At 44.1% G+C, this 22,744-nt stretch overlaps 1 protein-coding gene across 2 annotated transcripts in view; it reads right to left on the bottom strand.

Annotated features, from left to right (window-relative positions):
• LOC111141416 (transmembrane protein 163) overlaps positions 1-22,073 on the bottom strand; it is a 244,341-nt gene extending 222,268 nt beyond the window's left edge. For both annotated transcript variants that reach the window (XR_002640203.1, XM_022493954.1), the window contains exons 1-2: positions 21,872-22,073; positions 16,390-16,509 (exon numbers count right to left, since the gene is read on the bottom strand). Coding sequence is in view for 1 of the 2 variants with exons in the window: in XM_022493954.1 (XP_022349662.1) it covers positions 16,390-16,509; positions 21,872-22,073 (322 nt within the window). In the remaining variant the exon portion in view is untranslated. The remainder of the gene's footprint in view (positions 1-16,389; positions 16,510-21,871) is intronic.
• Positions 22,074-22,744: the final 671 nt, after the last annotated feature.

Genomic DNA, 22,744 nt, shown 5'->3' with positions numbered 1-22,744 from the left:
CACCCCAATGTTTACAGCAGCAATGTCCACAATGGCCAAACAATGGAAAGAACCTAGATGTCCATCAACAGATGAATGGATAAAGAAGACGTGGTGTACATACATACACACACACACACACACACACACACACTGTAATACTATGCAGCTATCAAAAAAACCAAAATCTTGCTATTTGCAACAACGTGGATGGAACTATTATGTTATATTAAGCAAAACAAGTCAATTAGAGAAAGACAATTATCATATGGTCTCTCTGATATGAAGAATTTGAGAGGCAGGGCAGGGAGTTTGGGGAGGTAGGGAAGGAAAAAATTAAACAAGATGGGATCAGGAGGGAGACAAACCATAAGAAACTCTTAATCTCAGGAAACAAACTAAAGGTTGCTGGGGGGTGGAGGGGGTAGGAATAGGGTGGCTGGATTATGGACATTGGGGAGGGTATGTGCTATGGTTAGTGTGGTGAAATGTGTAAGCCTGATGATTCACAGACCTATAACCCCAGGGCAAATAATACAGTATATGTTAATAAAAATATATATATTAACCTGTAGAACTAGAACTAAATGATGGTTATAAGGAAAACAGTAGAGTGTGGAAGGTCTATATGATCTGTTGATATAGATGACCTATACTGTTTTAAAGGAGGGAAAGCACTGGCAAGAGTAAATGAAAAGAAGAATATGTTCACTGATTGCCTCAGGGATACAGACTGTGAGTAAAAGGATATTACTGCAAATTAGCTGTTGTGGGGAAGGGGAAGAAAAGGTTGCTAATTCATAGCAAAGAATTAACAGACAGTAGCCAAAAATGTTGGGGAGAAAACAAAAGGTATCACATAAAGGTTTAGATACAATGGTAACCATTCATTTGACATTTATCCTACTCATTCTCTTTGCTTTGTTGTCTCCCTTGAGATTATTCTGTAAGGCTTTTAGGCATATAATGACCTAAAAAATAATTAGAGAACTAACATCACTATATTCTCCACCCAGTTTTGATAAATCCTGACACTTTATATATTAGCTCCAGAACTGGTTGGGATTCGGTTTTTGTTTTTTTGTTTTATACAAACATCCCAGTTAGGGCTGTAGCCTGTTGCATATCTTCCACTGATGTCTTGTCTTCACCCACTTCAAGACATTCAACATCCTGAGTTTAGCTCATCATTCCTATGGTTGATGTTATTCTCTACTTGCTATCTACAAGTTGTGTTTATTAAGGTTTATAGGGTCTTAAAACTTTTGTATTCCTCAACATTGTTTTTCAGATCCCTCCAAGTCAGAGGGTCTCTCTAGATCAGCAATGCCCAATAAGATAGTACTATACCCTGAGGAGGCATGTTGGAAATCTTCACGGTTGTCACTGATTGTTACAACTTGGGACTAGGATGATCACAGTATTTAGGAGGTGGGAGGGAGCCAGGGATCTTAATATCCTAAAAATTTCAAAATTTCAAGAGGGTCCTCTACTTTGAAGAATTTTCTCTTGTCCCATAGGGCTTTCAGATAACTCACAAGATACTCATCTAGGTGAAAAATTATCTGAGCCTAGAACTTGACTCTGTTTTACCTATACAAGAGAGTTTTGTTTTGCATAGTTTTAAAATACACTGATTTTGTCCAGGAGTGTAACTACCATGTAAATCAAGAGAAGAGTGTGTTTGGTTTTATTCAGACCTTTATAGAGAATTATAAACCAATTCATCAATGCCACAATGGCAACTCCACTCCAGGTACACAACATACAATATAAAACACTTTTAGCAACCTGTTCTTGCAGCTGTCACATGCATGCTAATTCTACATATGCATACCAGTATACCTGTTTAGCCCATATTTCATACAAAGGAAAATATCAACAATACACTAGGACTCTTTTCTTCTCTTAAGATCCCCACTTTCTCATTATATGCAAGTGTAAGCAAATACATAGTTCTATTAATATCATCAAAGCAAATACTTATAGATTCAAATATACACTATTTTCTTCAAAATTACCTTCCTTTGATATCTTCTTTATATTGTATCTGGAATATAATACTATTTTTATAAAGGATATGTATTGATAAAAGTTCATTTGAAGATAGAAAATGAATATAAAATATTAGTTATAAAAAGGGTACACTGGATCTGATAAAACTGAAAACTTTATGTATAGACCAATTATATAGAGCTCCACTATACTAAGACGCTAAGATCCTACAGTTTGTTTATCAAATCTCCTGTTAATGGACATCTCTATCCCGCCTAGTTTTTTTGTTTTCTTTTCTTTTTAAAGATAGATTTATTTATTTATTTATTTATTTATTTATTTATTTGTTTGTTTGTTTGTTTGTTTGTTTGTTTGTTTGACAGACATCACAAGTAGACAGAGCAGCAGGCAGAGAGAGGAGGAAGCCAGCTCCCCGCTGAGCAGAGAGCCCGATGCGGGGCTCGATCCCAGCACCCTGGGATCATGACCTAAGCCGAAGGCAGAGGCTTTAACCCACTGAACCACCCAAGCGCCCCTCCCTCCTAGTTTTTTGCTGTTACAAAAAAGTGCTGTGAGTAGTCCATATATCTCCTTAAACATATCCAGAAGTTGCATGCTTTGCAAATATCTTCACCCAGTCAAAAGCTTATTTTTTGTTTTAAATGGTTTTTCTCAAGTCCAGTGGTCTTAGTATGCTTGTAGTTCAATTGAATGATGTTTACTTTATGGATGCATATTTACTGATGTTAAATTTACTAATGTGTTTTATTGTCGTAGTTAAATGTGTTGATGTTTACGCTTTCTGTGCCATAAATTCTAAAATTCTCTACATCCAGGTCATATGGATATTCTCATATTTTCATCTAAGAGTTTCAAATTCTTGTTTTTCAGGTTTAGTTTCTTAGTCCACCTGGAATTTACATTTGGATATGGCGGGAGTTAGTTTCATCTTTTCTACACAGTCAATTCTTCCAGTAGCATCACTGTCTTGCCTGATGTGTAAGGTGCAGTACTCCCTCTCTCACCTATCAAAATTTCCATAATGTGAAGCTCCCTATTCGACTTCATTGGTCTATCAGAACCAACTTCCCTAGTCCCAACTTCCTTGGATCACAATCTCAACTATTCAAGTTTTCAAAGTTTTGACAAGTGCATTTACATCTTATTTAGGAATTGTACCTAAATTTATTCCCTTTAAGGGTTTTTTACTATACAAAATAGTATCCTTATGAAAATTAAAAGGTCTTGGGGCGCCTGGGTGGCTCAGTGGGGTAAGCCTCTGCCTTCAACTCAGGTCATGATCCCGGGGTCCTGGAATCGAGCCCCACATCCGGCTCTCTGCTTAGCAGGGAACCTGCTTCCTCCTCTCTCTCTCTCTCTGCCTGCCTCTCTGCCTACTTGTAATCTCTGTCAAATAAATAAATAAAATCTTTAAAAAATTTAAAAAAAAAAGAAAATTAAAAGGTCTACTTCTGTGTTGTCGTTATAGAACACAATTGATGTGTGTATATTAAACTTCTATCCATTCACAATAACCTTGCTGAAATTCCTTATTTCTCATAGGCGTGTCTATAGACTCCTGTGGCTTTTCTATGTAGAGCAGACTATAATATCAAAGAGTAATGGTTACTTTTCTTCCATCTCCCTTCCATATTTTTATTTCTTTTCTTTACTTACTCCATTAAGACATCATGAATAATGTTAAGGATAAGTGGTAATAGCAGGCATTTTTATCCTAATTACAGATATTAAGGCACTGCTGCTAATATTTACCACCTGACATCTACTGATGAAAACATCAAGTTATCAAATTATTACAAATTATCAAATTCAAACAATTCTCTTCTCAGTTTGCTTCAAGTTTTTATCTTGCCTTGAATTCTATCAAATGCATTCTGTAGGTTTCCTAAGAGATGCCATGATTTTTCCTCTTAACTTAGAAACATGGTGAATGATAGAATATTGTAATTACACCATTCTTGCGTTCCTAAAATAAACACAATGTGCTAATGACGTCTATTTATTTGTTTTGTTTGTTCTATAAACACAGAGGTTCAGTTTGCTAATATCCTATTTAAGATTTTGCATCCATATGAAGGCTACTGATCTACAAATTCTTCCCTGTTACCTTTGGTTTAAGTACCAACTTAGTCCTAGTCTCAGAATGATGTAGGAACATTCCTTCCTTTGCTTTGGAACAGTACATGAGGTTAGGATTACCTGATCCTTGAATATTCATAAAAGCACCTTTAAAACCGTGTTGGCCTAGATCAAGTTCTCAACCTCAGTACTACTGACATTGAACCAGATAACTGTTGTGGGGGCCTGTCCTATGCACTGTGGCAACCCAGCCTCTGCCAAACAGATGCCAGTAGCATCCAACTGAACCACCCAGGCACCCTATTTTTTTATTCTTGAATAGCTTTTAGATTTGTCGACTCTATTGTATCTTTTTCTCTTTAGTTTGTACTCTTAAGTGTATTATCTGCTTCCTCTCACCTACCTTGGATTACTGTTCTTCTGTTTCTTAGCCTCTTGTTTTAGGCAATTTTGCTCACCAATTTGCAATTTTTCCTTTTAAGTTCAAAATCGGTTTTTAATATTTAATAAAACTTTTCTCTTTGAAATTCTTAGAAACGTGTTCTTCAATTTCCCAACATAAATCATGATGTATAGGGTTATTTTAGCCATATTTGATTTCAAATGATCATTGCATTATAGATAGAGAACACAGTCTGTAAAATACCCATCTCAGTCATTTGATGAACCTTTCTTTCTGACCGTGGAAGTAGTTCCATGACGTTAAAACATACTTGCTGAATGTATGCTTCTATAAAGACCTACTGGGTTTCAGTGCTCTTTAAACTCAAAGTTAAAACCCACTAGTGGGGCACAAAATCAGTTTGATAGGTTGTGACCAGCACTTTTTTAAATGAAAGGAGAAGTAATCACAGGGCCCATTTTTCCCCTAATTTTAACACCTCGGACATCAGGTCACTCAGTGAATAGCATGATATATAGTTCAATGGCAGCACTTTTTAAAAATTTCCTAATGGCACAAAAAATCATATTGTATATTTTAATCAAAAGCTTACATAGGAAAATATGTAGTATACGTACGCAGAAGCTCATTTATACTAAACCACATATGCATTTCTCACTAGGGATAGCAGTCAAAAATGTCTGAAAAACAATGAATTACATTTTCAATTTTCAGAGTCTTCACTAAGTTTTTATCCTTTTAATTATCAGCTATTAAAAGAGGTAGAATAAAGTCTACCATTATGATGATTTGTTCATCTACCCCAAATTCCGCCAATTTTTGGTTGGGTGTTTTAGAGTTTTTCTGGTGCATACAAACTCCTAATAGTTCTCTCCCAGGGTGAATTGACCCTTTTATTTATATAGTTACACCCTTTATGCCTAATAATGCTTTTTTTCTTGAAGTCTATTTTCCCTGATTAATGTAACTACACCAACTTGCTTTTGTTGGTATTTGCCAGGTAGATCATTTTCTCTCTCTCTACTTAAGCCATTCTGTTAACTTAGGTTTTCGGTTTATCTCCTATTAACAGTATACAGCTAGATTTTTAAATCTAATCTATGTCTCGCTTTAACCTATTGGATTTAATCCATTTATACTTTAACTCCTGAAATGTTCAGATCTATTTCTACATTTTGTTTTTCTGTGTTTTGTTGTTGTTTCACTACAGCTGTGTATGGAATAAGGTCAGTTGACTAATCTATTTTTCCTTCAATGGTTTGAGAAATATGTACTCCACCCTTCCTGTCAACTTCACAACAGTCTCAGACACTTTGTAAAAACACTACTCCCTATTTCCTCTTCTCTGCTTTTGGAATTCTTATTTGTTTCTATTGGAACTTTTCCTATCTTCCATGTCTCTCGAATAGAAAATACGAAAGGGAAGTATCACTTTGTGCTATATTCTGGGTAAGTTCCTGAGACTGTATTTTGGTTCACTATGTCTCATTGGTTTCTGATTCACTTACTATATTTTTCATTACAAATTGCTCTGTTTAACATTTCCAGAGAAATGTGGCAGCATGGTTCCTCACGTTTGCTTTTGCTTCCTCTAAAACACCCGCTAAACTAAGAGTAGAGGAATTTTTTTTTTTAAAGAAAACTCATTAGAAAAAGAAGATGGAAGAGGCAACAAGAACTATTTTTAGCAGCTAGAAAACATATGGGCAAGTAGTAATTGATTTAACAGACTCCAGAAAGCAAATTCCTAAGACAGTTCTGTGAAAGCAAAAAGACAACCCAATTTACACCTCAGGACACCCAGAAAACTGAGAATTGGTAGCACAATGTAACAGAGAGAAGACTGAGCACAGTGTGGTGGGTTCAAGGCCTGTGGGAAAGGCAGTGCTCTGGCTTTCCTCCCCAGCGAAAGGCATAGGCACAGAAGGCCTATGCCCTCTCCCCACCCCCAACTCTCCTATCAGAGGACTGGAGGTGTCTTCTCCAGAGGAGGTGTGATAGCCTCTTATGTGAGGGATACCAGGCTCAGCTAAAGGTAGGAGGGAAACCAAACTGAAAATAGCAGACCAAGTTAAGAATTCCAAGTAGAACACGGAGATCCCAATCCTCCTGCCCGACTAAGCTTCCAAAATTCACACAGCCTGGCGTTCATCACGCTCCAGGCAGATCAGAAGGCCCTTCTCTGGCCAAGGTGGGGAGCCCAAGAGGATGGATCTAGAAGTATTAAAGCAGAAACTATCCGACACCACAGTGCAACCGTGTCACTCTCCAATAAAGCCATCACATGCTCAGCTCTCCTGTCTGCTGAATACCCACTCTCACTCTGAGCAGAGTATCAAGGACTGCTTCTCACAGGATCCCTCCCTAACAGGAACGATGAACCCAAGGCACACTGGGAGGAGGGAATCTTGGAGGAAGACAACAAAAGAAACAGAAAGAGGCTTTTAAACTATCACTAATAGTTTCTCAGAAAGGTTAGATTTTTTAAAAGATCCAAAAAAGATCAATGAAACAAGAGTTGGGTGACTTTTAAAAGGAACACACTGACAATTTAAAACAGAACTTGACAGTAAAAATGGAAAGTTTAACAGAAAGGCAGGAATGTAATGTTGAGTCCACTTCCCAGAGAGTGAAGCAAACGCACAGAAAATGAAGGCAGGGAATGCTTGCTGTTAAAAACCCCACCAGAACGAATCTCAGGCAAAGGACTAGGACTTATGATAGTTTAGGACTTTCATACTAACGCCAGGAATAAGAACGGAATGGGGCAAAACCTTCAAAACTCTTAAGGAACATTATCTTCTACTGAGAATTTTCCATTTAGCCATCAATCAAGTGTCGGGATGTACTAACGACATTTCAGGCTTGAAAGCTTCACCTCCCAGGTGCCCTTTCCCAGGGAACTAGGACAAGGTATGTTCCCTCCAAACCAGAGACGAGAAAAACTTGGTATCCAGGAGACAGGAAACTCAACAGAGGAGAGAAAAAAAGGGAATGGCCAAAGAGGTGGTGGATCGCGGGAAATCCCAGCACACAGCTGTGCACCAAGGAGAGAGGGAAACCGGAACAAATCTGAGGACATCGACTGGCTCTAAGAGACTTCTTCGAGAAGCAACTGACAGAGTTATCTACGCATCTGAAAATACCATGAAGAAGTTGAGGGTGGAAGAGAAATGCGGAGTTAGACTTCAGTAAGAAACAGTTTCAGAGAAAACCAAACATAGGGATCAACAAAACTGATATTACAATCAGAGAAAATAAAAAATAGGGCAGGCAAGAAGTAAGCATTCTTCACCATATGGCTCAGTAAGCAGGACTGATATGGTCACAATAATGCAAGTAGGACTAGTATGTATGGGTAAGAGCTCAGGAAGTCAAGGTGTTTGTGTGGGACCAAGAAGATGGGAGCAGAGTAAATTATCTTGTTTCATGGCGGGAAGTCAAAAAATGGCTAAACACCAAAAAAAAAAAAAGCCTAAAAAATAAAAATAAGTAAAAATCCAGAAGCTTGTTATTTATACATAAACAGTTGACCCTTGAACAACTTGGGGCGGTGGTAGGAATGCTGACCTGCTACACAGACAAAAACCCATACCTAACTTTGGATTCCCCCAAAACGTAATTACTAATAGCTCCTGCTGACCGGAAGCCTTACCATGAATAAAAACAGTCGATTAACACACATTTTGTATGTTATATGTATTATATACTGTAATCTTACAAAATAAGCTAGAGAAAAAAACGTTAAGACAATCATAAGGAAAAATGCATTTATAGTACTGTATTCTATCTTTTAAAAATCTGCATGTAAATGGACCCATGCAGTTCAAATCCATGTTATTCAAAGACCAACTGTACAAGTAAATAAAAGAATCAAATAGAAGAGGTAAAATGGTGGTTGAAAGGAAGACAAGCGAGAAATAGAGGGCAGAGGGGATTGGTCAGGTAATTCTCTTGTCTGGAATTTGACTTCTGATCATGCTGCTGGAATGGCTCTTGGACCCTTTCCCCCAGGAACTTTCCAGGGTTGGATTGGGAGCTCATCTTTGGTGGAGACATGCTAGGCCATGCGTGAGACAGTGCTGGGCCTGAGCAGAGTTTCTGCACGTGCTTCTTACAGACACTCCAGAGGCATTTCCAACCTCAGACCACATCCACACTGTATCTCAGCTTGAGGGCTCCTAGGCAAAGTGGGCAGTACGAACTCCTACAGTGGAGGCCATGGCCTACCTCCTGGATCCCCCTCAAGACTTAGGTGCTCATTCCCCCAACTGTCAGAAGTGAGGGCTGTTGAAGGCCCACAGCCCCATCCTTCTCCTGAACTGTCCAATACCCTCTACAGAGGGAAGCTGCCTCTTCCGAGGTTACCCTTCTCCCAAGGTTATATCTCTCCCTGGGGCAGCCCACACCAAGGACTGGTTGAGGTCCCCTGCCTAGAAAGTAATTTTCCATTGTCTAAGCCTCTGTGTGTGTGACAGTGTGTGAAGACAGTCTCAACAAACTTCTGCCACTATGTTCCAGCCTCACGTGACCTTGTAATTCAAGCCTCAGAGTCCCGAAATCTTCAGGCCCTCTCACCCCAGGGGAGTACCCCATTCTGCACTGACAGCTCTGATTTTCATCTCATCCTTTCTGGGGAGCAGAGGTTTCCTGGGGTTGTAGATCGTCCTTTCTCTAACAGATCAGTGATGTCCTTTCTTGAGCACTTTAGGTGTCTAATGGGGGAGGGTGAGCAGGGTTCAGGTTATCATCTATCCTACCCCACTGCCCTGTCATTTGCCCTGACATTGAGAGGATTCATCTTCGCCTTAGACCTGAACTCTTGAAGGAGACAGAGGATTGCCCCACTTCCTAACATCCTCTGTGTCACTGGGCATAGCAGACTGTGCTTTGCCAGCAGGCACTCGGTAAGGACTGGATAAACACATTCACTGGCTGGGAAGAAGGACGGGCAGTTCAGTATGGAAGATGGTGGAAGACGGTGGAAAGTGAGGAACAGGTTCCTTTACAGGGAGGTAGAGAGCGCAGTGGTAGCAGAAGGGTTCTCTGTCTGGCTCTGGCTTCACCTGGAATTTCCTAACCTTAGTCGGCCCGCACTTGAGCCCTCAGAGACAAGGGACCAGAAAATAACCTCTTGTCCTGAGCAGCTACATCAGAAATTCACATTCCAAGATGCACTTCCCAGAGCACAACGCCACAGCCTTGGAGTACAAGCAGACCAGAAAACCTCTTCGCGTCCAAGTGGCTCACCACTATGCCTGAAGAGCCACTCAGGGCAGCAGGGAAAGCCCTCCCAGATTTCCCCCAGAGCACTGGCTGTAGCCCAGCAGAACCCAGAGCCCCTGCAAGGCAGGGCATGGAACCACTAGGCCTATTGAGTCCAGCTGGGGCCCACTGCCCAGCTCCCCGGAATCCCTGCCACAGCTGTGTGACAAGGATAGCCCCAGGCTAATGACTCCGGCCACACTTTAATTCAGTGCTGTGTACAGTGTACAGAGAGAAGGGGGGCAGAACATGTAGGCAGCTGCAGAGACCCCCTCGTCCACCCGGCTCAAAACAGCGACACAGCAGCTCATTGTGAGCCTGGGGTCTGGGGAAGTTGTGCTTTCTTAACAGCTGCAAGGGAGGCACTTCCATCCAAGAGGAGCTGGAGGGCTGGGGAGGCGGGGAGGCGGGAAGGCGGGGAGGGAGGAAGGGGGAGACAACGGGCTCTGGCATCCCAACCATTTGGGAAGATGTCCAAATGAAGATGTCCCTCTTGCAGTTTCCCTCTTGTTTCCATTCACTTGAAAAAGTCACTATTCCTTTTTCTGGGATCTTCGCCTGCAAATGTACATTCTCGGTCTGTGGCAGCCATGGTGGCCTCAGCAGGGAGATGTCAAAAATGATGCCAGCCCACCCGATAGCTGAGTGCCAAGCACGTTAGGGGCTGAGAATCCAGACCAGAGAAGACAGAGGCTCTGCCTCGGAGCAGGGTATATTATTGCTGAGCAGTATTCAGTGATTCAAGTATTGTGTCAAGTTTCTGATTACGGGTGCCCATGGGACTACCGGAACCAAGGGTCATTTCTATCAGCTCAGAAGCCCAGGGAAGGCTTCCTGGAAGAGGCAGACCCTTCACCTCAACGTTGAGGGGTAAGTAAAATTGAGCCAGGCAACAAAAGGGGGTTGTCAGGAACAAAGAGCATCTGAGGCCAAGGGCAGAGCAGGACGCAGGGTATGGGGAACTACAAGGAGCATTTATGGGCTGGAGGGGCAGTAAGCTAGGTGATGGAGGTGTCCAGCCAGGAAGGAGGGGCCAAGACCACTAGGGGCCTCACAGAAAGCAAAGGGACCTGACTAAAATGCCATTCTATATTTTTTGTGCCCTCTTTGAGCTAGCAGTGTGGGGGTGGCAGCGGTGACAAGGCACAGAGTCCTTGATGACATGACCATGAGCGTATGAAGGAGGAACCCAGAGGCAGGGAGCACTGTCAGGATGAGGTTCCCAGCCATGTTTCAGCCTGTTCTCCCCTCCTGCTTTCCACTCCTCAGAAGCAGCATCCCTAGTTATCATTCACAGCATACTTACTGAAGCAAGTTATCCCACTGAACACCCCCAGGATGTGGCTAACAAACTTCCTGCCCACATCCCCCTCAACACGTCACCCGCCTCAGCAGCAGCAGCCAGACGGTGGTTGGGAAGTTGTTCCTGAAGGTTCTCCACATCAAATCCACTTCACACAAAACTGTGAAAACAGCAGCCAGTGAAGAGGCCCGTGCTAATTCAAAGACCAGCAAGGATAAGACATCATGCCTAACCTAAGTAGCAACCAGAAGGTGTATAACCCCAGGCTTGGAAGTGCACAGACCATATCCTGAAGGAGACATGAGGCACCAGCATCAAAGCCTGTCCACAGGAGCAGGAATTGGGAAAGAAAGAATTTAGAATGGGACAGAGATTTGCAATCTTATCTCTGGTCTCATGAACTTTTATAATGAGCATATACTGTTTTTAGCAATCCAAAGAAAGACCAGCAAACAATACAAAGGATCAATCTCCAAGCAGAATGTCAAGGGTGTGTCTAAGGGACACAGCACAGAAGACTAGGGCCTCACACACACCATCATCTAATGCAGGTGGGGCAGAATGAGAAAAACTGTGAAGGAATCACAGTGTGGTGGATAAAACCAGGCCGGGGTGGCGGGGGGGACTAGTCTGCATGGTTGTAAGGCCTCCAGAGGGGTCAGCCACATGGAGATCTGTGAGAAGATGAGCTTGACCAAAAGACACCCTCTCCAGTCCTGAGGAAAAGTTGGGGTGTCTGAGAACGGGGGCAGGGGGGCGCACAGGTCAGGCCTGACCTTTTCAGACACTGTCACAATTCAGATGTTACTCTCAGGGCACCAGAAACCACCAGAGGACGTCAACCCTCCCATCTCACAATATGCCAAAATTGAAAGACTACCTAAAAAATTTCTCACACACACACTATCAAGCTTATAGAAGATGGGTGTGATTTCATTTTATCCAGCTCTCAACTCCTGGCCTCACAATTTTAAAATAAAAAGAACTATATATATTTTATCATTTTTAAGGGACAAGAGTTTATGCTAAAATCAAATATATTCTTTTTAAAATCACCATATTCAAAAACAAAATCACCCTTTTCAAAAAAATTTTCTAATTCTTAAATCTATTGATTCACTAAATTTTTGAATGAGCTTTTTCTGAGATCTTAGTTTGGAGTACTTTTTTATTTAATGGAGCTATGTATCTTAAGAAAGGTTTTCTGTCCCCTGAGTATATTTCAAATATATCTTCATTTCCCAAAGAACATGTATTGAGTGACTAAAAATTAACTTGCACTCATTCACACCTCAAAAAAGAATGCATTTTCCTAAATCATTCTAACGAAGACATTAATAATGTCAAAACCCTGAGTTTTGAAACAGAATTTCTGTTCTCTTTCTAGATGTATTAAAATACACTTTTTTTAAGGTTTGTTCATAACATGATTGCCATTTTCTATGCTGCCTACCGATTATTAACAGAACCAATTTTAAAACCAAACTAGGGCTCTCTCTGCAATATTCAATATGTATTACCATCTGCTTTTATATCAGCATTTTTAGCAGGTCCAAAATCTCTATATTACCAAGGATTATCAGAAATGGTTTATACCTCTTTCAAAGCACACATTCTTTCCAAAACACCTTCAAGTCACAAACTTGAAAGTTCACTTAACTTTTCAGACTATACCAGATGTGTGACTGTCAACCAGAATTATATACACAATTGGTTTATCACAGACAACTCAGTTATACTGACCAAAGCTAGTTTTGTCATTGTGTCTCTTAAGAATTACTAATCTGAGAAAACACAGCATACCTGATTACCTAGAAGCTTACAGAAGGTGGAAGGGTGACAGTCTTTATTTGCAACATACATCCTATGTAAAGAACATGAACTTTTCCAGTTGACTGAGAAAAGTGGCATCCCTAAAACTTACATAATAATCCATCACCCTCATTTCCAAACACACACAAAAAAAGACAACAGCATTTTTTTTTTCAGAAGACGTTCAGCAAAAACCGCATCCATGATAAAAGAGAAAATGGCAGGTGAGATGAAGACAGGAATTCCACCAGACCCCAGCAGGTATAGCTCCAATTCGCTGCCCTTAGCGACAGAATGGCCATAAGGATGATCAAATGGTCTCAAAAGTTCGTCAGTTGTCTGTAAAAATACATGAGCTCGAAGCCTGGTATCTAAATAATCCTTTAGATCAAATTTATCTCTTTCTAATAAATATTTTCCTTCCATCTAATAAGAAAGAAAGAAGGAAAGAAAGAAAGATTGATTTTTAAAAATCTCTCCGTTCATTCATTCAACAATGTCGCATACTGATTCCATGCAAGGATGGATGCTCCTCCTTCCCTGCAGAGTTTACCATCCAGCAGTGGCAAGATGAAATGATCAATATGATCTTCTAATCACCATGATTATCAGCCTCCGCCAACACACGCGCGCACACACACGCACGCGCGCGCACACACACACACACACACACACACACACACACACAGTGTAGAGACCTCTCTGCTATCTCAGAGCACCACAGGTTCAACAGCAATTCAACAGCAATTCTCTTTAAAAAGACCAACTGGTCCAACCTGACCATTTCGTTGGATGGCACAGGGCTTCACCAAGCCAGCCTATCCCATTTCATCCCACATCTCTATCAACCACCTCCCTGAAGATCTCCCCCTGGGGGATCCTTGTGACAATTTTTTTTAAAACATATTTATTGCCATTTCAAACGCATACCATTTTCCTTTAGATACTAATTTAAACCTAATTTCAAAGTCAGCTTATATTACCTAATCCTTATTTCTCTTTCCATTTAAAACTATGAAAAAGAAGGGGTGCCTGGGTGGCTCAGTGGGTTAAAGCCTCTGCCTTCTGCTCAGGTCATGGTCCCGGGGTCCTGGGTTCGAGCCCCACATCGGGCTCTCTGCTCGGCAGGGTGCCCGCTTCCTCCTCTCTCTCTCTCTGCCTGCCTCTCTGCCTACCTGTAATCTCTATCTGTCAAATAAATAAATAAAATCTTAAAAAAAAAAAAACTATGAAAAAGATTGCACAAAAGTCTGCCAATATGTAAATGACACTTTAAAAAGGGTTTTAAAGAGGTCATATTACAAACACATTTAGGAACCTAAAGGATAAACAGGACAACCCTAAACAACACAACCAGAGACCACCACAAAGGTTTAAAACATAAAATACAGGGCGCCTGGGTGGCTCAGTGGGTTAAGTGTCTGCCTTCCGCTCAGGTCATGATCTCAGGGTCCTGAGATCAAGTCCTGCATCGGGCTCTCTGTTCAGTAGGGAGCCTGCTTCCTCCTCTCTCTCTCTCTGCCTACTTGTGATCTGTCTGTCAAATAAATAAATAAAATCTTAAAAAAAAAAATACAAAATACAAACAAAAGCTACTCCATAGTTAAAGTAGGGGAAAACAGAACTCTTCTACATTTTTTTGGTTTAACTTGAAACCAACTTGGGAACAAATTGTATTACAGAAAGTAACACAAATCATGATATTATAGGCCAACGCCAACATTCTATAGGCAAGAATTTAGAGGATTTAAATCAAATACTCACTAGAGGCGTAAAATCATTTTAAAAGAAAACATTCTAATTCCATATGCATTATGCAACAGGCTTTTCCTATTAAAGGAAACAGAACGAAATTTTCAAAATGACCCAACTGATCAAGCATAATATATGAAACCAACATTTCCTCCTAATTTTTCCCTATTATGAGATTAAGTACGTCAAATGTAGACTTATTCTCCCAAAGGAAAGATTTGTTCCGTATTTCTTCACATTTGTGTCCTCATTCAAACACCCACATGATAAAATCAAAACAGCTCTATCAGGCACGAGGACATGTCTGAGTAACTATTATTCAGTTGGTAAATCACCACCCCTCATTCCATTCCTCTTTCTTTACATATGTTAATGATGGTGTCTGATCCAGGGCCCACCACCAGCCACCACAACTGAATTACCCTCCAGGGACATCAATCAGATTGTTATTCTTGTTTCAGCTGAAGAAAAGGAGGCAAGAGGCAGGAAGAGCTATTTTCAGGAATCAGAATTCTCTTGATTAGATTTCTGGCTCACTGGTAAATGTTTATACTCTGAAATGTATTACCCTCTACTTCTAAATGTTTGGCTTTTTTCTAGAGCCACAATATAGCACAGTGTTTCCAATATAAATTTTGCCAAGTAATATATGCCTAGTTTTGCAGGGAGCATTTGGTCAAATTCTAATATTCCCTCTTGGGAGCCAATACCAACTTCCAGCAGCAGGTCTAACTGCGCAGAACAGATTTTTCAACACACACGGAGTAGTATCTTCTAGCAGACAACCCTTTCTTCTCCCTGTGGCATGTGGGATGCCACATGAGACATCTGGCATGATTACTTATCACTAAGAATATGGATCTTTCTGGCAAAGTAAAAAATTAATCACAAAATGCCCCAAATACATTCCTCTTTACCCCAGCATAAAAAAAAAAAAAAAGAAAGAAAAAAGAAAAAAGGGGGAGAAAACCCATGGTGGTTTCTACCGAGGTTGAGATGAGGCTTAATGTTCTCGCTTAAGCTTAGAAACCATCTTGTGATTAATAAGAATAAATAGCATATGCACATTTCTTTAGGCTGCAAATGTTAGCTGAGAAAATGCATGTAAGAGGGCTTCCTAACACCTAAATAGGATTATCCATAAACAGCAAATAGATTATCCGTAGGCACAAAGTGTTCGGTTATCTTAGCTTTTCTTGATTGTAATAAATATTTTTGTTTCCCTTGTCACTGAAAACTCGACAGAGGACCCTCCCATTCCTCTTTCATTAAAATGTGCACATGATTTGCATCCAAACCTTACACAGCCATCATGGGAGGGGGCAGGAGGGGGCGGGGCGGGGCAGGGGGCGGGGGGGGGGGGGGGGGTTGGTGGTGGAGGGGAGCATGTACAGCAATATTGCACTCATCTGGTTGCATTAAGCTCAAAATGCAAATCTCAAGGATATAGATTTGTCACATGTCAGCCCAAGCTGAAGGCATCCACCAAGAGAATATTTTCCCTATTCAACTAGCAGCCACAATCTCCCTCCACAAACCCGCATACTGATGAGAGCCAAAGCTCCCAGGATCCCTCTTCATTTCTTCTTAACCCACCTCTTCCCTCTGCAGAGGAGAGAAGCCATTTTACTAATTTATAAGTATTCTGGCTCTCCCATCATCTAAAAAAAATTTTCCCATCAATAATAGTCAACTGAAAGCAAAAGCAGATTGTACAGGAGTGAGAGAATAAACCAGACAACAGCAGCCCGGATCGAGCAGCAAGACTCCGCATACTTACTGAAGGCAGCCACGGCCAGGGCCAGGGTGACAATAATGGAGAACCAGGAGACCCACAACGCCTTCTTTCTGTAGTTCTGGGCCTCGTGAGGCTTCAGGCGAGTGCTGCTTTCTAGTAAGCCTGACAAAAACAAGGAGAAAAGGAAGTTAGACATTTCCTTATTAAGAAACCCACAGCCAAAGCTACACGTTCTTATCCAAGGACTGCAAACTGACAGCCAGTGGGCCAAGATGTGTTTTGTTTGGCCCACACTGTGTTTTAACAATTAGGAGGGTTCACTTGGAAATCAGGCTTTCTGGCATCTCTTGCCAAATCTCAGGCTCTAGCAACATGGGCAAGTAAGCCTACAGGCTAACAGCAGTCATCCTCTCTAGAAAGACCCCACAGACCCACTCACTGGACCTGGACCCGTGAGCCCCTGCCCCAGCATGTAGTCAGCTATGTAGGTCTTGCTCTAGCAAGCCCCTTCCATTAGGAAAACAGCACAATGAGCCCACATTGAGCCGGGCCTGTGGGCTCCTCAGCCACAGGCACTGATCTGCATTGATCCCACAGGCAGTGCCCACAACTTGGTGAAAGAGCCTTCGCCCAAAGCCATGAGTCCCTGAAAGCAAACAGCCTCGTTGCCCTCCTCAACAATTAACAGGAAGAGAAGGACTTCTCTTCAATCGCAACCAACAATAGCCACCAGACCTCCATTATAGGCCCTGTTTTCTTCCCGCCTTTCTGCTCTGTAGTATGTATTGCTCTATACCACTCATGAGGCAAACAGTTCTCAGACTGTTCAAGTCAGGTAAACCTACTCAAACTGGGCACAGCTTTCTGGGCTGGCCCTGTGCGAGGAAGGTTTGATTTTTGTCCCTGATGCTTTCAATACTAAGGGTCCCTGGCACCAACTGAAATTCATGAGGTCTTAGAGGCAACGCCCAAGCTCCATTTGCTTTGGGTGGAGGGTCAAAACATCTTCAGCTCGACCCCGATTTCTATTTTGTTCTTCTCCTTCGAAAACAGATCATAGACAGCGTCTCTTCGTTGCACCAAAGACCAAATTCTCTCATGCATTCTCCATTGACAGGAGCTTGTGACACCACCTTGAGCGAAACAGACCAGGACATACCTTTCAGGGGTGGAGCAGCTTCATCACGACAGCTCCAGATGGTGAAGAAACTGGTAGTCCGAGCTCAGGCACCCAATGGTAAAACACCACACAGCATGCAACATCTCACAGCTGGCGCATCATGTAAAAGACACCATCCCACTTAACCATCTGGGCACCCTGCTCAGCCTCTGGCCTGAAAACTACATCCTCTTCCAAAATTATAAAAGACCCTGGTAAAACATCTCCATTTCATTCACTACCCAGATCCAAGCGACCTCAACAAGTCCTCAAGGAAGCAAGAGGAAACTTCCAGGAAGGTGCTTAGCGAACCCAGTCTATGGCCCAGAGATTTTTAAATAATCAAAACCTGTAGATTTACATGGGATCAGAATATAGAGCAGAGTGCAAAAGGTAGGTCTAAACACCTCTCCATCACCTCACTGTAAAAATCTCCCCAAACCTTCCTTAATAAATGCACTTGGATGAAAAAAGATAAACCTTCTCTCCTCAAATTCTGCCTTCAGCACACATGATTTCAAATTAAAATCCCTTCACCTGCCTGTTTTTATCCCTTTGTCTACTTTTTCCCTAGCCACCAAACAACACCCCATTCTAATTTTCAATGACAATCACCCTTATCTCCTGTTTAAGCCAACCTAGAAGGAGCAGGTCTACACTCTCCCAATCATTTGTTTCCTTTTTCCCAAATGATATAAAAATCTTCCTTTTCATTCTGGCCAATGATTTTCAGGAGAAGTGAAGCTGTAACACATCAGTACTGACTCAAATAAGCAGCTCATTTGCTGCGTATTTTGACACCAACAATCGCAAGAGGTTTATCCACTGGGGGTAAAAACAAGGTTCCTTTCAAAAGCAGATTTCATTTTCCACTAGAAAGGACAATGATCTGGGTCTTTCATTCCACCACATAACAATTATTTTTCCTTCCAAAGCCAACCGGTTATAGCAATATGGTCCTGACCACACAGACCGCTGCGTGCCTCACCCCACAGTGGACCAGCACACTCAGGAAGGAGTTTGGGGTGTCCACTCGCATATGCTGGACTGCCCTGCTAACAGGATACCTGAGTCCTCTAAGCAGCAGGACTGGTGGTTCTTACCCACATCTGATCGAGTGTGTGCATGTCTCCCCCATAGGAGGTTTTGAATTTTAAAAACTAGAGTAAATGTGATGCAAAGACCATCCAAGAAGGCAGGAACTTTCCCATATAGGTCCAGCCTTTGCTTATTTCCTACTGGTTTTCCTTCCTAAAAGTATAGCTGATACCGAGAATGGAAAAGATCTCCTCCTCAAAAGGGAGTACGACAACCTACAAAGACCTATAAATGAATGGTCCACACATAGATGCCTCTACCTCAGCCTCCACATGGGGTTGCACGCACACCCACAAACAGTGATGAAAAGTCCTCAAGTTTTCAGGAAGCTGTGCTTCAGAAGTAGAAGGTAGCCCAGCCCAGACAAGCGAAGGAAGGCTGCACATTTGCATGTAGGGCTCTGTCCCTTTATCAACATAGTTGGCCTCCACATTCAGATTTCTAATTTCACTCCAATTCCATCTATTTGTAATCTGGGCCTAACATTAGTAAGCGTAAGGGTTGTATGAATGAAAGACTGATAACTCATTGTTTGGGTAGAGGAGAAATGCAAATATATGCCGTTAAGTTGAAGCCATCCATCATTTCCATTCTAGTATGAATTAGTTCTAATTGCTTTCTCCTAATCGCCACACTTGGATCTTCTGAAGGAAGGGAAATATTCATTAGGTAGGTTGGTAGCAAGAAATGCAGAAGCATGTAACACTCTAAGTCAACTTGGGGCTTGGGGCAGAATGATGGGAAAACACCTGTGTAGAGAAGAGAGGATGGATATTAAGAGGGAAGAGGTGGAAACACCCAAGACAAACTTGGCCTATTTTGTGGGTGTTAATCCCTGAAAGTCTCAGACCACAGGACTCTTGCTCCCTGACTACAAGCCTCAGCCAAATGACACTGCACTATCAGCTAGTTAGGTTTCTAGGAAGCAGCCCCCATCACTTCTAAGGGGAAAATACCTCTAAATTCCTAAAACATCACATGATAAGGCAAGCATTTGATGGGAGTTAGACGCAGTCCGTAACCAGCTCTAATAGCTCAAAAGGAAGTGAGGACAAGAAAGAAGGCCAAATATAGACACACATCCAGGGCACCCACCCCCCCCCACACACACGCTATAGGTATTGAGGCCTAGAAAAAAAGCAAGCCAGGCATGATGGAGAGACGCAGATCAGGCAACTGCTTTAGCTTCTTCCTCCCCAAATCCTCTCACCATTAGGAAAAAGGTAGCTGCAATCGAACTGTTCCCAAGGGATTCAAAAATCAATAATGGGAAAGATGCAGCCCCATAAGAAAAAACAACACAAACACAAAATATTGTAATAAACCTCCCCAGGTAATCTGATCTATTTAACGAAAATGATCCATTCATCATTAACTCTTTGCTGTCAGCAATAGGTCAAACAAAAGAATGTCACACTGACTTTCAGCTTTCAATACCACACGGCGCTGGGTTCTTTGGAGGACAGGGTTCACGCTAACAGAGAGGCTGTGTGTGATATGAGATGCTTTCACACAGGGATAGTTCACGAACAGTGAATGCTTTCATGCTATCATATAATGGAAAATGAAATTCAGTTGACCAATGAAAAATGACCCTAAGAATTAATTCAGAAGGGCTTTTTACACTTGAGCATGAAGCTACAAAATGATGCTAAATATTAACTCCCCCTAGCACTGTCTCCCCTCCTGTCCTTTTGTGGGGTGGGGAGAAATAGGCCAGCTTTGACAAATGACCTGCAATGCTACAAAAATAAGCTCAGCCCAGAGTTCGGTCTTCCTTCAATACAAAATTCTGAAGTCCTACAGTATTAGTTGCAGAGGAAAAGGTAATTCACATGACCAAAATAAGTGATGGATTCCGTGGGGGTGCTTGCATGCCACCCATCATCAGCTCTGTAACAGTATCTAGTTCTGTTGGAACAGGAGGAGAAACTGCAACATAGGTGCAGAACTCGTTGCAACTGGAGGAGCTCCAGTTCCCCCCCTGAGCAATCCCTGCAGAGTCTCCAGGATTGCTGTTTCCATGTCATTCTATTTCACATGCTACAGTTTAAAATTTCTATGAGGAAAGAGATCGTGCATCCGAACGCTAAACCGGAATAAAAATGTACAGGAGATACTAAGAATAGGACTGAAAACCTGCTAAGACTGAAATATAAAAATCCGCCACAGCCAACAAAATAAGGCTTCCAAGGGGGTGGAGTGGCGATGAGCCGGCTCCCCATGAAGGGCCTGGCTACAAGAATCCCGCTTCGGCCACTAACGGGCTTTAGCCCAAACACGGAGTCTTTTTGAGGGGGCCGATCTGAATTTAGATTCAGAAAACAGCAGAAAATGTATGGATGTGGCCAAGAACACGGATCCCTGCAAGCCAAAAGGAAACGAGGCAGGGAGGGAAAGAAGGATGTAGGAGGAGAGAGGCACGAGAATGAACAACCGAGTCTCTCCCGTTTCTTGCAGGCATCTCAAAGGGGGTTATCGTCTGTGTGTTGGAAGGTAGGGGGTTGGCCTCCCAGGAAAGGGACGTTTGCGCGGTTCCAGACCAGTGTCTTGGGGGGATTCTGAAGGGGCTGGAGACGTGTGCAGGGAACCACCAGCTTTCGGTGGCATCCATTCAGAGGAGGTTGGGGGTCCAAACTCGACTGCCCCAGTCCTCTGCCCGCCATCACCAAACAGCAGGGCAGTGACCTATGGTAAACTAGGTGCCCTATGAGTGAGAGTCGGGGGCCGCCGGTCTTCCCTCGCGGAGCCGACCACCCACCGGCTCCGCGAGGCTAAACCCGCAGAAGGAAGTTCTCCCGGGGAGCCGGCCGCCGGGGGTCGGAGAGGACTTGGAAAGAGGACGCACTGAGCTCAGGTCCCTCCTAGCTGAGCAGGGCCGGCACTCCCCCGGGAGCACTGGGCTCCAAAAGCAAAAAAAACGCCTCCCGCAAACTTTTCCACTGGGCGCTGGAGGGCCGGAGCTAGCCAAGAGGAGAGCACGGGCCCGTGCGAGGTCTGTCCGGAGGCTGCACGGCTCTCGCGCTCCCGGGAAGGAGCGGCTGCCCAGGCGGCGCCGACTTCAGGAGGTGGGGCTGCTGCCCTCGGCTCTCGGCGCCCTCGCGGGTGAGTCCCGGCCCCGCGCCCCCGAGCGCCCCGAGACGCTGAGCCCCGCGCCCCGCCAACCTGAGAATGGGTAGAGGCGGGCGGGGAGCAGCGGCTCCTCACCGCGCCAGCCGGCCGGGGAAGGGGCCGCGCCAGGGAGGCTGCCGGGCGGCTTGCGCTCACCTCGATCCTCCAGCCCGTCGCTGAACTGGCCGCTCTCGCTGATCCGCAGCTGCCGCTCCTCTTCGGGCTTGGGTGGCTCGCGAGCTGGGTTGCTCTGCGGGCCCGGGCCGGGGGCGGCGGCCAAGGGCGCGTGGCCCCGGGGCGGCGCCGGGACCGCGGGGCCCGAGGGGCTGCGGCGCTCGCTGCCCGCGGCCGGCTCCATGGCGCGGGGCGGCGGTTCCGGGCGGCGGCGACGAGCGCGGCGAAGACTTGAGTCAGAAGTGCGAGGCGCCGCGGCTCGGAGCGGGCAGAGGGACGGACGGACCGCTGAGGAGGGAGGAAGGGAGAGGGAGGGTGCCGAGGAGCTGAGGTGCGCCGGCAGCAAGCTGGGCGGGGGTGTCGAAGAGCCGCACGGCTCGCGCGGCAGGAGGCAGAGGCTTGGGGCCGCACTGTCGCCGCCGCGCTCCGCCCACGGGGGCAGGTGTCGGCGGCAGGGACCCGCCCCGAGTTCCCGGCGCCGGAGCCCGCTCTAGAAGACCGGTGGGGAGGTAGGGAGGGATTCGGCCAGCCTGACGCCCGGAGGCTCGCGGGAACTGCTGGCGGCCTGACGAGGGTGTGACTGGAGACCTGCCCCACCCGCGCTGCGGGATGGGGTCCGGAGGGGACGCGCTCGGACCGGATTTCTGCCGTCCGGGAAGGCAGCGGCCGCGCTCCGGCAGGAGAGAGCGGGCAGCGCCCTAATTTGACATCTTTCTCCTCTGGAGCTGCGTGGGCTTCAGAGGCGGTGCGGGGTCTCCAGCTGGGCTACCAGCCTCACCGCCTATCCCGGGAAAACAAGGTTCACCTGTCGCCAAGACCGCCTGGCTCCGGCCTTCTAGGCTTTGATTCATTCCC

Source organism: Enhydra lutris, unplaced genomic scaffold, assembly GCF_002288905.1.
Source record: "Enhydra lutris kenyoni isolate GAN:26980312 unplaced genomic scaffold, ASM228890v2 scaffoldscaffold1, whole genome shotgun sequence".
NCBI lineage: Eukaryota > Metazoa > Chordata > Mammalia > Carnivora > Mustelidae > Enhydra > Enhydra lutris.
The sequence above is the reverse complement of the archived record's forward strand: the minus strand, read 5'-3'. Positions and strand labels throughout refer to the sequence as shown.